General features: G+C 42.2%; 1 protein-coding gene across 22 annotated transcripts in view; it reads right to left on the bottom strand.

Moving 5' to 3' along the window:
• The window catches only part of KIF1A (kinesin family member 1A), a 114023-nt gene that overhangs the window by 29466 nt on the left and 67835 nt on the right, over positions 1 to 16722 (bottom strand). For all 22 annotated transcript variants that reach the window (XM_081912401.1, XM_081912412.1, XM_081912416.1 and 19 more), the window contains 9 exons: positions 12513 to 12631; positions 9982 to 10067; positions 8723 to 8861; positions 7242 to 7410; positions 6624 to 6714; positions 5615 to 5733; positions 4987 to 5042; positions 1538 to 1646; positions 135 to 201 (listed from right to left, as the gene is read on the bottom strand). In XM_081912401.1, the coding sequence (XP_081768527.1) occupies positions 135 to 201; positions 1538 to 1646; positions 4987 to 5042; positions 5615 to 5733; positions 6624 to 6714; positions 7242 to 7410; positions 8723 to 8861; positions 9982 to 10067; positions 12513 to 12631 (955 nt within the window). The remainder of the gene's footprint in view (positions 1 to 134; positions 202 to 1537; positions 1647 to 4986; positions 5043 to 5614; positions 5734 to 6623; positions 6715 to 7241; positions 7411 to 8722; positions 8862 to 9981; positions 10068 to 12512; positions 12632 to 16722) is intronic.

Genomic DNA, 16722 nt, shown 5'->3' with positions numbered 1-16722 from the left:
ACATGGCAGGAGGCTTGTATTTTTATTGGTGTTTCACTACCCACCTCCAGTAATTTTTGGATGTAGAACTGAACCTAACAAAAATATCATTACAGAAAAGAGCCAATGAGCTTGGGTATTGGGGCAGAAAATACCTGGTGTAGAAGGAATGTTCCATGGCAGGGCATTCCTCCACGATGATCCACAACAGCAGGGATGTAGCTATAAAAGAAAGCTACAGTGAGACAGGATGTGGAATGTCAGCCCACAGCACCAAGTCCCCCAAACAGTGTAAGTGAAACACACTCTTAGAGATCCTTGCCTGTGTTGACCATGCTACCATGCCTGTATTTTTTGAACAAGTTCACTGAACATTGTATTTGCACCAAATGCATTCAGCCTGTGTTATGGGATGCCCTGAGCCCGCATCCCATCAAAGGCCCCACATTGCAGACAGGGACGATTGCTACAGAACACACCACAGTGGTCTCCACAACTTCAGGGTCAATGCTAGGTCTATTTGCATCAGTCTATCCTTTGCCTTGTGGGAGAAGGGCAAAAGCAGATAAGAAACAGGGAAACACACAGAGAGAAGCTTTCAGACTGCTTCACAGTCACTCAGCAGGAGGGCATGAAGGATTATGGCAACAAACTGCTCTTGATCCTGCACAGACCACACCCAGAAAAAAGGGTATGATCATACTGTGTGGCATGGATGGCAGGGATGGTGGAGAATTTTGATGCAGTATGCATTTAAAGCTGAATCTATCAATTTTGCAATTTCTGAAACAATATGTGAACCAAAGCACAGCTAACCTTCAAAACCTGCATTTATCCAAATTTTGCAATGCAGTTCTCCCAAGCAATGTTTACAAAAATGTATACATTAAGGGAAGGGGGGCAGGGAAATGAAAATATTAGAAAAAAAATAACACGCAGAAATGCATTATACTGTATTAAGGGAAACTGACTGCAAAAATGTGTATATTAGTCAAAACTGCATACAAAAATGTATTTCTTAGGAGAAATTTTCACTAAGATGTCAATGAATTTACGTGAGGGTTATTTTGGTGGGAAGGAATTGCAAATTGCTGCAGAATGCAGAGAACTGAATTAAAGTTTGGGAAAATGAGAAACAGAGAGAACAAAAATTAAGATTCTTCTATCTATAGTGGCATAAGGATACTCAGTTCACTTATTTGTGATGTACAGTAATTATTTGTGATATACAGTAATATATACTCTTATCTCATTAGGCAACTATTCACCCACAGCTTGACTTTTACATACAGGTTTTGTATCCCAAATTCTCTGTGGAATGCTTTGCAAATATATAGCTTGTTTCTAACTTGCAGCCTTTGGATCAATCCAGTAGGGCTCTTCTTATGCATGTGCACAACTCAGCAAAATAAAGAATGAGAGAACTAAATGAGCATGTTCCTAAGAAGTCTCCTAAGTCATTTCCAAGACAAGTTTCAGGTAAGATGATCAAATTATGTCTCCTAGAAAAGAAAGCTATCCCCATCCCACTGATCCATTGACAAATACAGACACTTACTCGCCATTGGCCTCAAGCTCACAGATCTCAAAGAAAACCATCAGATCATACTTGCACTGGCAGGGGCCAATGCTGGGCCTTGTCATGGCACTCAATTTGGTTGCAGGCACTGCAAAGGGTAAAAAAATGGAATTAGAGGCCAAAGATAAGGGCAAACAAGCCCTATCTTCTCAGATTGTAGACTGGCTTCACAACTTGGGCTTGTCCACATTGGAGTTTACAGTATGTATGCAGCTGTTTGCATTCCTATTTGATTTATGTAGTCCACATGGTGTTACCCTTAAAGAACACCAATCTCAATGCTTCCCCCCTGCAAATTCGGGTTTACCTGAAATGGGGATGATCCAATAAATTGGGGGGGGGGGAGAGAGAAATCAGGCTCCAAACAATCGCACTTGGGATTTCAGAATATTTGTTTCAGGGTTTGGGTGTAGGTGGATCAATCATCATTTTCTGCTACTCCCCTTTCCACACCCGCTATTTTCTTAATGCTTTCATTTATTTTCATGCCCAACTATTTCTGAAGTACTCCTGAATGCAGGAGCATAGCCTTATCTATATTTTTTCTTTGGAACTCTCAAATTTGCACAAAATCACAAGCAAACCACATAAAAAACTTTATAGCATTTAATTGGCATAATAGAACCAACAAAGAAGAAGGGGGGGGGCAAACACAAAAGGGAACTCCTATTGGTATGAACTGAAAATGCAGAGGTATAATTCAAATGGGGGGGGAGTGGGTTAACAGCTAAATAATGCTCAAATATGGACAAGCCCTACAGCACAGCAAGGGCAGGACAGTCAGTTCCACCAACACTTACTACTGTATCTAAAATTTAGAGAGAGTCAATGGTAAGATCCATTAATGTTTGAAGAAGGCTTTTGGACCCAGATATACAAAGAAGAAGATGGATGGGGCTCTGTAAGCAAATGCATAAGCACACCCAAAACACATCTTTTCCTGCATTGAGATCAGCAGACCCACATATATGAAAACAAAGTCTTAGTTTGTTTTCATCAGCAATGCAGTCTCCCTGAATGACAAACAAGAAGGACTGGGCTTAAAGATTTTCATGAAAGACACACAAGACACACAAAGAAAGGGGGATGGCTAATGCTCACGGCATTGTTAAGTGGTGTAAAAGAAGAACCGTGTAGGTAAATAAGCATATTATTAAGAGCTAGAGGCATTTCTTCTGGAGTGGATGTTTGGAAAATATTGTGGTCGGCTAGCATACATATAGACAGCAATTCTGCATGCCTGAACTTTGAGACATCCTGAGGAGATCTATTGTACCATGTCCTAGGACTCCAGAAATCAATCCCATTAGGCATCTCAAGTGGAACTTTTCATCTCCCTCTACTTGTGTTCCTCACTGGTGAAATTGCAAATGTCTCAAGTTAGGTATTCTGTCTTTGCTCCCCCCCCCCCAATACTATTCTGTAAGGTGCTGTGGACAGTTATGGATTTATATGCATTTATACACAGGTGGCGCTGTGGGTTAAAGCCTCAGCGCCTAGGACTTGCTGATCGAAAGGTCGGCGGTTCGAATCCCTGCTGCGGGGTGCGCTCCCGCTGCTCGGTCCCAGCGCCTGCCAACCTAGCAGTTCGAAAGCACCTCCGGGTGCAAGTAGATAAATAGGGACCGCTTACCAGCGGGAAGGTAAACGGCGTTTCCGTGTGCAGCTCTGGCTCGCCAGAGCAGCGATGTCACGCTGGCCATGTGACCCGGAAGTGTCTCCGGACAGCGCTGGCCCCTGGCCTCTTGAGTGAGATGGGCGCACAACCCCAGAGTCTGTCAAGACTGGCCCGTACGGGCAGGGGTACCTTTACCTTTACCTATATCCCTATCCTTAAGCATTTTCAAATCTATTGGGAGTGGCCAAACACTGAAGACAGGTATGGGGAAGATGGAGTACAACAGCATCAGGACAGCCACAATTCCCATCAGCCCTAGCCAACATCATGGGAGTTGTAGTCAAGAAACATCTGGAGGGCCACAGGTTTCCTCACCCCTTATTTAAGAGAGGAATGAATGGCCCAACACCATCACTGAATCCCCTGAGCTGCACTAACAGCCCATAAATAAATCTAAGCACAAGACACACACACACACAGAGAGAGAGAGAGAGCTCAGAAGAAAGAGGTAGCAGGAAGTCACATAGAACACTGCACACAGCAGAATGGAATATCCCGTTGACTCAGGGATCAAAGTCATCCTGTGAGGGACTCACATATGTTGTGGATTCATTCAAGACACTATACAAACTAAACTTGGGAACAGAAAGCAATGCAATTACACTGCTTTATGTTGCCCCCCTTTTTTCCTGTCCTTCTGAGTAGTGCATTGGTGCCTTTCTCAGGAGCCCTCCAAGTCAAGATCCCTGAGTCTGGGCCTTCCAAAGCATTGTCCAGGGACCAACCAGGCTTCTGAGCCTTTTTCACAACACACTTCCCAAGTAAGAGGGATGGTGTGGTGCTGGAATCCTCCCCCTCTCTGATGAGGAAAGAGGAGGCTGTGCTGGCAGCATACAACATGTGTCCAGAGAATGTTTCCAGGAGCTGGCCAGCAAGCACGTTGGGTATCAGACCCTTAATCATCAGGAGGGATCTCTCTTGTTCTTCACAGTGGAAACAGAGAGGCAAACAGAGAGCACAATACAATATGAAACAATTATGCACAGAAACATGATGCAGCCTAAATAAAATACATAAGCAGCTCATCCAGTGCTTGCAAACCCCTATAGCCTTAAAATGTAGTGTCCCATTCAGAACCACAGTGTGGAAGAATGAGGAAGCCAGCCAAGCATTTATCACGTTAGACAGATACTTAGAAGTGGGGGTGATACATACTGGTGACAGTAATGCTGTACGTGGGTATCACTGTGTTATCAACAAACCATCTATAGTGATTAAAGAAAGGGATGGAGCAGGCCTAGACAGCGTGCACACCATACATTTAAAGCACATGGCTTCCTCCAAACAATCATGGGAACTGTAGTTTACCCCTCATAGAGCTACAATTTCCAGCACCGTTAACAAATTAAGGTCCTAGGATTTTTTTTGGAGGGGAGTTCCTTTGTGCTTTAAGTGTACTCTAAATGTATGGTGTGTGCACAGCTCAAGTTTAGCCTCACTGCTAGAGAGAGCTGTGGAAAAGGCAAAAACTTAGAAACTTGCTGAAGATGTATATTCAATTGATGGAACAAAGCAGCATACAGCTTCTGAGCAAAAAAGACCCCCCCACTTAAAATGGAGGGTATTCAATATGCCACAGCTATGGGGCATGCTCAGGTCACTTCACTGGCTCTGCTGAGAGACCTGCTCCATCACATTCTTTCATACCTGGCAGCAGCCATTCCATGAGACTGCAGCTGCTTCTCCTATCCTTTTGCTTCCTACATTTCTATTTACAATCATGCTAAATGAAAAGCAATTTCTCTCCTACCTGGTTTGGATAATGGCATGACCCGAGGGAAATGGCGCCGGGATGGTCTTAGGGGGCTGTAGAGAAAGAAACACTAATTTTAAAAAGGGAACACAGGGAGAAGAAATTAGAATATAGCAACGTAGGTCCAATAGGAATTTGTGCTTGGTCAAATAATAGGACCTGAACATGAGCTGATAGGGTACTAAGCAGTTGCTCCAACTCTTTACCCACCCAAGAATCAGAAGTTGCAACCAAGACTTCAGCATTGATTCGTCTAGTCCAGCTGAGTGTCAGACTTGTACTCTTTGACCAGACCAAGACTTTTTGAGCTCTAACGATGTAAATGTAACAGCAGCATCTGACCTTACACAATTCCCTGGCTTGGATGATATACCTGAGCATGCTTTAGTTGTTCTACCATGCAACAAACTGCAAGTTCTGAAAATGCACCATCGATCCTTGCCACTGAACACATGAACCTGATCAAAATAAGGCCAATGAAGAGAGCCCCAATGTCCTTACTGCTACAGCCACAAGCTTTTCGTATTATAAAATGGACGTAATCTGGGCTAAGGTAGGGCAAACCCCAAAGCCAGTGAGAGATTAATTCTATGACAATGGCAGTTGTTGTGGAGGTGACACTTACCTGAGGACATCCTTGCAGAGAGGCGGGAAAGGATGCTGCTGATAGTGTCCAAATACCTCAAAGACAATTGGCTGGCTCTTGATATACTCAATGAAAGATTTGGTGACCTCCACTGCAATCTGAGAGACAGGAAAGAAAAGAAGAAGAAAAGTCATTTGAAACAGAATAACTACAAGGTCCCATTCACTTATTTATTTCAGCAAATTTTAGGGTTAACATTGGTTACATGGCAAATGAAAGGCACTCAGTGCGACTACTGCTACTACAAATATCCTTAGTAAAATTATAAACTAAAAGCGGTACTTGGGCACAGATTTTTATTACTTCATTTCACAGATTTATACATGAACTAGATGGCCATTGGTTGAATTCAGCAGGACTCTAAGTCCTGTTTTTATGTTAGGTTTGCCATAGACTGATCTGGCAAAGTCATGGCCTCTCAGCTCTCTAGCTGTGTGATGGTAATGATGTTGACTTATGAGGGTGAACACAATAAAGACTGCAAAGCACTTTGCAAATTCCAAGTGTTAATACCAATGATAAAAAGAAGCAGCAGCAAGTACAGCATGCGACACAGGGCATGATGTCCTGGTGCAATGGTTGTGCCTCATCTTGAATACTTGTTTGCTGTTGCCGCACATAGAAGTATGCAATACAGATTATAGTTAACAAGCTATAATATGCCTATAATACAGCTTTCAGATTGAATGGCAATGATTGTTATTGATGGCTCTTTTTCATCCAGAAGGAGGTCACCAATTATGCACAAAATGAACAGCTTGCTTCATTCTTCGTATAAGAACGGCACCCTGAATCCAGAACAATGTATTTTTTCATATCCTTGTTAATCAGGCTGTTTCAAGTACTGTTGCCTGACATTAAAGGTGTCACCATTAATACCATCTCTATGGCAATCACAAATCTGCTCTACCAGAGGCTATTTCCACCCTGGATGCAGGCGCTGCCCATGGAGTTGTCAAAATGAAGCCTTCTCAGATTCTGTACTTACGTTTTGTACATGATAGAAGCCAAGAGGTGGGCCTCGCCCAGTGTTCTTCAAGGGTTCTGTGGAGAAGGCCTCATCATGGCGGTGGATAAAGCTGAGAAGAAATACAAGTTTTATTGTTGTTGTTGTTAAATATATTTATCACAGGTATGTTCCATAGTTGCATATTGCTACACAGGCAGAAACCATTAAACACTAGCTCAGTTGAGGTCTGATGGTCACCACTGAGGCTTCCTATACTTTGAGTGCTATGTTCCTGTTGGGGGCACTCACATACTGAAAGGCCAGTAGGACAAGGACCTGAGGGGGGATAATCCTCAAAGGGTTCCTCACTCTATCATGCAGGGATCCCTCATAGTTATTTGCTGTCCTCCTCTTCTCCTGTAATAATTAATGGCTTCCACCAAAGGAAGGTCTGATATCTTTACTCTAACCTTCATCCTTTAGCCTTTTAAATGCTAAAACGTTTTGGCTGTCAGGAATCAACTTCTCTCAATCTAGGTTCTCCCATCTGAAAAGAATGGGATAGCCACCGAAGGGCAAAGGGAGGAGAAACCACAATCTCCTAAGGTTATCTGAAATGGGTAAAGGGCAAAAAGAGAAGGAAAGACTGTAACTCACTTAAACTGGCAGAAGATGTCTGCATATTCTGCTGAGATGCTAGATGCCTGCAAAACTGTCACTCTGAAAGTGAAGATGCTGCCCAGCTTCAGGTGCTCAAGGGCTGCCTCTAAAGGCCCATCCACCACAGACTTCTCTGAACTGTCCAGGAGAAGATCCTCAGGGGTGGCTGGAGAAATAGAATATTAAAGTTATAAAGGACATTTCTTCATTGGTATAAAGCAGATGCTTCCTCATATCCTAAATGGTGCACACATCAAAGTGAGAGCAGAAGAAGGCGTCCTGGACACTGGAAGGAAAAAGCTTGCTTGTCCCATTGGTGGACTTTCTTGTACAAAATAGCACGGTGGGCACAACAGCTGAATTCTATGGCTTTGCCAGGTAGGGTTGGAATGACTCCTGCCTGAAACCCTGGAGAGCAGCTGCCAGCCAGTGTTTACAATATTGGGCTAGATGGCCAAAGATCTGACTTGGTAGAAAGCAGCCTCCTAGGTTCCTAATTCTCACAAGTGGAACTTGCAGTAAAATGGTGTAGTGTGTAATCATCTCCTAGTAGGAACATTCCTGTTCACGTTTCCTGCTATCAGGCTAACTTTCCTCCAGGATAGCAAAAGCTGTAACAAGCTCAGTCAGAGCACTCTACTCTCTCACACCAGTTTTCTGTTTACTTTTCCTACTGGAACCTAATATTCTGTAGTTATTGAGCATACTCAGTTCTCATTGGACTGTTTGGGGAAAAGGTTGCCTCCGTGTGTGTGTTTTAAAAAAAATGTACTTCTGTTAACATGAGGGTTTCCCCTAAAATGCTGATACCTCCCTATTGTTTCTCAGTGGCCTAGTTGGGCTCTGTGTTTGTCAGCATGCACCATTAGTGCATTAGTGTTAGTGGGAGTGATGCCAGGAAAAAGCACATCAAACATAACAGAAACATGACCACACAATACAATGTTTTTCCTCTCTCTATCAGTACACACACTAAGTTTTGCTTCCAGACAACCTGTTTACTGTGCATTCATACTGATTTGTTTGGACAAAGTCTGCAAACACTGACTGTTTATTGAGCATTTATTCCGAGTGATACCGTGTAGTGTCAAGCAAATGTTATCCCACACTTTCCATGCATTTTCAGTCACTTTCCTCGCAGAAAGTCAGATTCCGAGGGGAAGCGGGTTTGTTGAGCAAGAGTGCCAAATGAACTTTAATTGTGCAACCTGAATGTCCTGGCATGTGACTGAATCCCACCCCAAAATAGCAATGGTCTGGAAGTGTCCTGGAAGCCTTATCTTTTTAAAAACATTCTTATTCTTCTTAAATCTCATTTGCTTCACTGTTTTCAACCACAAGAAAATATAGAGTGGCTGTTGATGTAGCTCTTTCCAATGCTCTTTATGAGGAGCTCCAAAAATGGGCTCAAATCTTTGGCTTTTGCAGCTATGCACACAGTTCCTCAACCCCTTTCTGACCTAAAAAACCCCCTTCACCTGCACAGGTGTTGTTGTTGACTTCATCTGCAGATGGTCCTATGTCAGTTACTTGTCCCTGTCCCTCTACGATACGCAGCTCCTCCTGTGAAGTTCCAGAGCGGGACATTCCCACCACAGGACAGGACTCAGACTGGAACTACAGTATAAGGAAACAAAGGATAGGAAAAGAATACAAGATAAATGTATGATGGTTCTGGGTGGTGTCATTAGGTTTCCCTTGCAGTGGTGTATTTTGCCCTTCTCCTTTTAAAAATGTGAGGTTAGGGAAATGCAAAGTCAAGCTCAAGATGCAAGTGAAACCAGCTGATCTAAGAAGAGAGGAACTCCTGGGCTATGAAGTTCCATTATTAAATAACTTAAAAGAGTTCAGTAAGATGAGAACATATAGACTAACTTATCTCTTCTCAGCTGCTAGAATTTTATAAGCAAGAGAATAAACAGCCATAGCGCCATCTATTAAAAATGGCAGAACAAAATATGAGATTATACATCAATTGCCAAATTATCTCATTATATTATATTTAAGGATCAAACCTATAGGCAGGATATTTTCTTGTCTAAATTGATTAAGTTTGTAGAGAACTGTAGTTAATTGTAGGAGATGTTAATTCACAATGTTTTGAAATTTAGCAGGGCTGTTGGAGTTTCTTCTGTCCCTTATATTGTGTCTCTCCTTTTGTTCTCTGTTTTTGTATCATACTGTATTCTCTTATTCAGACAAGGTAGAAATAAAATATAAATATGATCAAGGAAGAGAGAGAGGAAAAAACTTGTACAGAGCTTTATATTTATCAATAATAATCTGGTATAGTATTTGCTGCTAAATAGCAAACATTTCATAGAATCTGGGCTGAAATCTAAGTCTTCAGAGGTCGCTAATGTTTCCATGTCACTCAGAAAAAAACAAACCAGCCTGCTTTGTTTTCCATATGTTAATATGTGTAAATTCATGTAAATTTAGGCCATCTTTTGCTTAGCTTTGGGTATAAATTACAAAGAACAGCAGGTATGGCATACAATTGAGTAGGGTAGTTTAAAACAGAAGAGACAACAAGCTTTGTTGTAACTCAGACTCTAAGTAGTCTCTAGAGACCAACATTACTTTGCCACATTACTGAGCCCTCTGAAACTTCTGAATCTGCACAGCAAATTGGTTAATTAATAACCATTTATAACCAGTTAGGTTTGGGTCCAAGTGCTGAGTGTGATCAACGATCTGGGATGATGCTCAGCTAGTTCTGCCTTTCATAGCATACCTTTTCAAAGTGCTGATCATCAAAGGAAATTTTGGCTGTTCCAGATTGCCGCACTCCTGAGCCATAATCTGGTGCTTCTTCATCAGCTGGAAACAGGAAGGCATGAAGAGGTTATAGTAAGGAAAGAGAAGCTCAGACTCCCCAACAGATTGAGAGCCATAGCCAGGAACTCTTAAGCTGCAGTCCTATATCCACTTCCTCATTGGACTCAGTGGGATTCCCTTCTCAGTAGAAATGCCTAGGATTGCACTTTTGCTCACTTATCTTTTCACATTTATATTTTCTTATGAGTACACTTTTATCCCACCTTTCCTCCAAGCATCTCAAGAGGGCATGCAAGGTTCTCCCCCTCACATTAAATCCTCACAGTAACCCTGCAAGGTGCATTCGGCTGAGAGACAATGAATAGCCCAAAGTCACCCAGAGAACTTCATGGCTGAGGGGGGATTTGAACCTGGGTCTCCCCATTCCTAGCACAACACTCTAATCCACAAGAAGGTGCTAGGGAACTGCACAGGGCAAATACAGTCAGCCACCAAGTGTGGTTGCATTTGGACTGGCATCACTCCACGTTTATTTTTGCATGTGGTAAATTTCTTCTCTGAATACCATTATCCAGCCACACTGTGAGGAAAGAAATATAAAAAGTGGGGATGGTTGGTTGTCTGGATGCACCTTGAATCATCCAAATGAATGAGGAAAGGTACCACTGGAAGTCAAACAGTAGATGGTCTAAGTCTCACTACATCAAGGAAGAGCAAATGCCTCTGCTAAAATTAAGCATGATGCTGAAAAATGTGGAAACAGAAAGCATCAATTAATCCATCTCTTTGCCATCAAAGTTACAATCTTCTGGCCAAGCTGCTCTGTCCTTATTTTAGCCCAGCACAACTGTGACTGCACCTCCAGAGAAATGCAGTTGGCTTATAAGGCATTGCATTTTATTTCATTGACCGATGGCTCCCTGTGAAATTTTGCAGGATATGCTTAAATTGCTCTTTCCTTGTATGACAGAGACATGGGGTTGTGCATTTCTCCGTACGATGCTTTGAAATACATATGTTATGTAAACATTTAATTTAAAATATTTTATAGAGTAATAACAAACACCCAGTCTATACATGAACAGGATGCAGAGAAGGCACACCTACACAGTCCAGGAACAGTCTTCTGGGCATAGAACAACTATTTAAAACACAGAGTCACTTCTGTTATAGTTGCAAAGGTGTAGATGGTTATGTATGAATTCAGTAAAATCAATATATGCAGTAATATGACAGCATGAGCTGTGACATGCTGCAATACAGAATAACCCTAGAAATCTTTGAAACAATGTGCCTATGTTTGTACTAATTATAGATAGAGATAGGATATACATTCATTCCTATAGATCAAGGTGAACCCAACTGGTGCAGAAATACAATGGACGCTGAGGATTCATACCAGTGATTTCTGCACTTGAAAAACAGCATATGTAGCAGCAGTTCCCCACTCCCCCATATTTTTTGATGTTAACCATACTGCATGTCTGGGTTATGCATGGAAGAAGCTCACAGCATACTAGCTTGGGATATTACACTGTCCTGGTGTAATAACTAAGGTATATAAGGTAGGGATAGGCAATTGGATGGACTCAACCTGGTCCCTAGAAGCTTCTCAATTGGCCTGAATTCCAGGGACCGGTGTTATTATGTATCACCTACAAAGGCTGAAACACAGGGCTGCTGTATATTCTTCACTTGATGTGTATGCTTCACTGGATGACTGCAACTAGAAGTGGTGAGCTGTACCTATTTCTTGTTCTCTCAGAAGACAGGATCTTCAATCATTTTTAAGTCCACCTTCTATTAATCACTGTGATTAATTAATTGCTACTGCTCAGCTTTAAGGGAGTATGACTGGATGATCATATATTTACACCTTATGAAATTCTGCACACTATCTTGGAAGGGCAATCATTGCCTCCAATGCAGTTTATAAAATCATATAAAAATAAAACAATATAAATGTGTGAAGAAGGCATTAGAGATCAAGTACCACAAAGAAAACTTATACATCACCTCAAATAAAATACTCTTCAGTGGAGTCAGTTCACACATTCAGTTGTAACCCTTCAAATGCTGCCTAATCAAATTATGTATGAACTGGTCTTTGGTCAAAGGACTTGCCTTACCCACGGTGAATAGCAACAGGTGATTTGGCAGAGCCCTCCCCTTAGTACTAAACACTATGTACCTTAGTTAATAATTCCAACAAAAGGCAAAGGGCTCTTCTGCTCTCAAGCCCTTGTTAAAAATGAGCTGCTTGCCAGGAGAAGAGGGAATGGCTGTATAAATGCAAGTGCCTAGAACAGGCAAGTCCTCTAGCCTGATGCCCTCCAGATGTTTTGGGCTACAATTCACATCAGCCCCAGCCAGCATGGCCAATGGTCAAGGATGATGGGAGCTGTAGCCTAAAACATCTGGAGAGCACCAGGTTGGAGATGGCCAGCCTCGGCTGTCCCTCCTTCTCCATCTCCAGCCACCTCTTACCTGAGATGGCCTGAACAGCCACACGCAGGAACCCTTTCACTTCCCCCTTCTCGCTGACAATGGCGACACGGTGCACCAGAGGTACAGGATACAGCAAGTTGCTGAGATACACAAAGGCTCTGGAAAGAAAAGTGACATAGGAGAGTGGTCACTGCGCCTCACGCACGAGCTTCTCCAAACATACTCCATAGCCGATGGTAGCTGGGACCACAGTTCACCGCTCACATCACAACATGGTGCTGCAAAGCAAAACTAAAGAAAGGCAGCCATGGCCAGCCGGACAGAGAGGGGGAATTCAGCGTGCTTAGAACAGAGTTCCTGTGCTGAGCAGTGAAGCGAAAGTGTAGTGAGTTAGTGAGCGCTAGCATAGCGTACCTCTCGTTCTGTCATCTCCCATGGCTGAAGGGAGGGGAGGGGGCGGTGCTGGTGCAAGAAGGAAACTAGGAAAAGGACCTCTGGCAGGAGAGACTAGACAACTAGTACCCTGGGTGCTGTAATTCGTCCAAGGTCCTGCTGCTGAGTAACAGTGGGGCAAAAGGGACAGAAAAGAGGACAAGCAAAGACAAAGAGGATTAGAGGTTTAAGGCAGGGAAAGCAGAGGGGTGGGGAAGAAAAGGGAAGGAAGGAAGGAAGGAGATAGGTTCCTTCTAGAGAGGAAAAACTCCCCAGGACTTGAGAGACACAAATTGTGCTGAATTTTAGGCCTGCTTCAAAGGAGCTGTCAACTAATCAGAGTTCCTTCGTGGAAAGGAAACATGCCTTTAAAGCAGGGGAAGGAGACCTGTGGTATTCCAAGTGTTCTTGGGTTCCCATCAGCCCCTGGTAGCACAGTCAATGGTCAGTGATGGCAAGGAATTGGAATCTAGCAGTATCTGGAAGACTACAACCTTCCCACCTGTCATAAAGAGTATAATATGCTGCAGCCAGCTTCATTCCACCCACTAATCTTAGGGCACAGATGGTTCCCCAAGTACCATCCTTGTAATAAACCCATGAACTGGGTGGGGCAGTATCCAATATCCTTGATATAAATAGAACCCCACCTTCCCCTCTCTTCCTGTCTCTACACACACACACACACACACACACACTTACTTACTTTGCTTGGGTTATTTCAGTTTGGAGAAGACATTTAATAAAAATTATAATCTATGGCGGATATTGAATCTTTGACATGAACCTGTGTAGCCTATGCTTAAATATTTACAGTGAAAGTTGTTTTTTGGGAGGGGAGTTTACTGCTGCTGCTGTACTGTTGCAACCAATGGCTGCTACCCAGGGTCATTAGGGTCAAGTTGGAGGTAGTACTCAGTGTGAGATGCATGGAGCCAGATACCTGTGTCTCCTAGTGAGGTCTATTTCTCCGCAACATCTGAATTGGGAGAGGCTATGCAGGCCCTAGATTAATGACTGGACTCAGTGGTGGGGTCAATACACTGAGCAGGAATCTGGGCAAGATAAAGGCTCTATGGGTGTGGTTCTGGAAAACTGGTCAATTACCTGCACTGGGAGGGGTTCTACTCCCTCTAAAGCAGTGGTGGCTAAACTTGGCCCTCCAGCTGTTTTGGGACTACAGTTCCCATCACCCCTGACTACTGGTCCTTTTAGCTAGGGGTGATGGGAGTTGTAGTCCAAAAATCGGCTGGAGGGCAAAGTTTGGCCACCACTGCTCTAAAGGAACAGGTTCATAGTCAGGGGGTGCTCTTGGACCTAGCTAGCATTATCATTGGACGCACAAGTGTCTTCAGTGGCCAGGAGTACCTACACCTGCTTTGGCTGGTAAGACAGCTTTGGTTGTTCTTGGACCGCAATAGCTTACACACAGTAGATCACGCACTGTTAGTACCTGATTGCTGCAACATGCTTTATGCAGGGCTACCCCTGGGTTGGGTCTGGAAACTTTAGCTGGTACAGCATGTCAAATTCCTGGCAGGAGGGACTTTCCAACAGCATGTAACACCTTTGTTGCAGGAATTGCACTGGCTGTCTGTATGCTATCAGGTCAGCTTTATAATGTTAGTCCTAGTGAACAAAGCTCTAAACAATGTGGGACCAGGGTACTTACTCCCTATAGGTTGGCTAGAGCCGCTAGAAATTATCACTGAGATTGTCATTGGCTGAGCTTTTAGATGTGCCTTATTACCCATACTCAAATCCCTCTTTACTGAGAAAGGAGCACTCAGTGCAATAGCTCTTGCATTATGGAAGATCTCCCCAGCAGATGTGAGGCAGATATTATTATTATTTCAGCAAACATTCCAGTAATGTTAATTTTTATCTGATCACTTTTGCAATAATAGCAATATATGTTTATTTATATTGAATTTCATGTTGGTTTTAGTTTAGGCCAGTGTTCCCACCTGTGACAATAACATTGAACCTTGTTTCTGTCTTCTCTGATATTACCTATCCCTCTCAGTTACGTGTCTTCTTAAAGTTTGACAAGCATCCCACAATTCCCTCATCCAAGTCTTTTCTAAAACTTTTATGCAGCACAGGACCTAGGACACAGTCCTCTGGCACTCCACTCAAAACTTCAGGTTTATGCTGAGCCATTAGTATTGTAAGCATTTGTTGGGTACAATTGCTCAACCAACTATGAATTCACTTAGCAGCAGTATCATATCACTCAACCAACATTTTCTCATCTTGTCAACAAGATAAAATAGGAGACCTTTTCAAATTCTTTGCTGAAATTAAGATATATTGTCTTTGTTGTTCCAATGATCTACCAGACTAATAACTTTATTAAATAAACACATATTAAGAGATTAAGAAAGAACCCATCCAAGATTAGAAATTTATAAACAGCCTTACAGTATTTATATTATTATAATAGTATACAATATGTTGTATTACTATAATTGTTCACGTCATGGGAATCAATAGGAAGTAACTAGTTAAATGACTGGGGGCTGGTCACATTAACAGAAAGAAGGAATAAGTCCCACGGAGCCAGATGATACATGTCTCGGAACTTGTTGGTAGGGAATGATGGGCATTCTGGCATTGATTTGGGGTATATTAAGTCTCATATTTTATTCACTTCCCATCTAACTGTGAAAGAGAAATGCACCGGCCTCAATCTGGAAGCAATTCCATTCTCTTGGTGGCATGACTAGTAATGTCACCAATAAACGTGTTGGCATTTCTTCAACCAACATATATCATAGATGAACTTCAACAACTACATCCATAAATTTGTCAAGAAGGTTGCCAACACTGATAAACCTTTTAAACTGCTACTGAATTTTTGCTCTGCATTTTTTTTTAACATAGGAAAGACATACATATGCACCAGGAACTAACATCAGGGATGCTTTCCCCTTGGTCTTAGCAAAATAATCAAAATTGAAATATATCTATACTGCAATCAGGCTTTTAACTATGAAAATGCTTTCCGCTAACATATGCGACAATTGTCATTGTTTCAAGCCATTCTCCTAAATCTGTGCTCATAAGAATAGTTTAAAAATGATCATATTACATCAGAATCAGTTTATAGTGTGACTCTCTGGGAAATGTGTGGATGAGCATGATCCTTAATATTTTGAAAAGTTCCTCTGCAGATTAACACTTTAACTTTAAATCTTGTGAACAAGTGACAGCTCACCTAATACTCACAAATAGGGGTCTGTGCTTGGAAGAAAGAACTGTTAAGAAACCAGAAATTGCTTTCTTTAGACAAGATAAATGACCAATGTAATCTAAGTATGGACTTATTCTACACAGCTCACATCCTTGATAAAATAGGTTATTATTTAATAGGAGTAGCCAACACGGTGCCCTTGAAATGCTGCTAGACTGCAACTACTATTACCCCTAACCATTGGCTATGCTGGCTGGAGGGCATCATGTTGGAAGTGGCTGCCAGTGAGTGGAGAAAAAGATGGCAACAACTAGACTTGTTTTAAGTTGGTTGAGTCACTGAAAAAAATGACACAGCTGAATTTATCTGGGACATTCAGAATATGAATCCTATTGGCCTCAAGCCATTATTTATTTTACCTTCTCCTTTCTGTTTATCTCTCCTTCATCCCCAAATTCTGAACTCTTAGGAACAGCATAGCATAGAATTAGAATAGCATTATCCTGTAGCATTATGAATCTTACTAAGAAGAAAGTATCAGTTTATTCTTTGCTTTCTGTTTGAAGAGAAAGCAACAACAGCTGTATTTGAGTTGGGGTTTTTAGTTTGATTGATTTTACA

This window comes from Podarcis melisellensis (genome assembly GCF_964234715.1).
Source record: "Podarcis melisellensis genome assembly, chromosome: 5".
NCBI classification, from domain to species: Eukaryota; Metazoa; Chordata; class Lepidosauria; order Squamata; family Lacertidae; genus Podarcis; species Podarcis melisellensis.
Note: the sequence above shows the minus strand (reverse complement) of the source record. Positions and strands in the feature narration are given on the sequence as shown.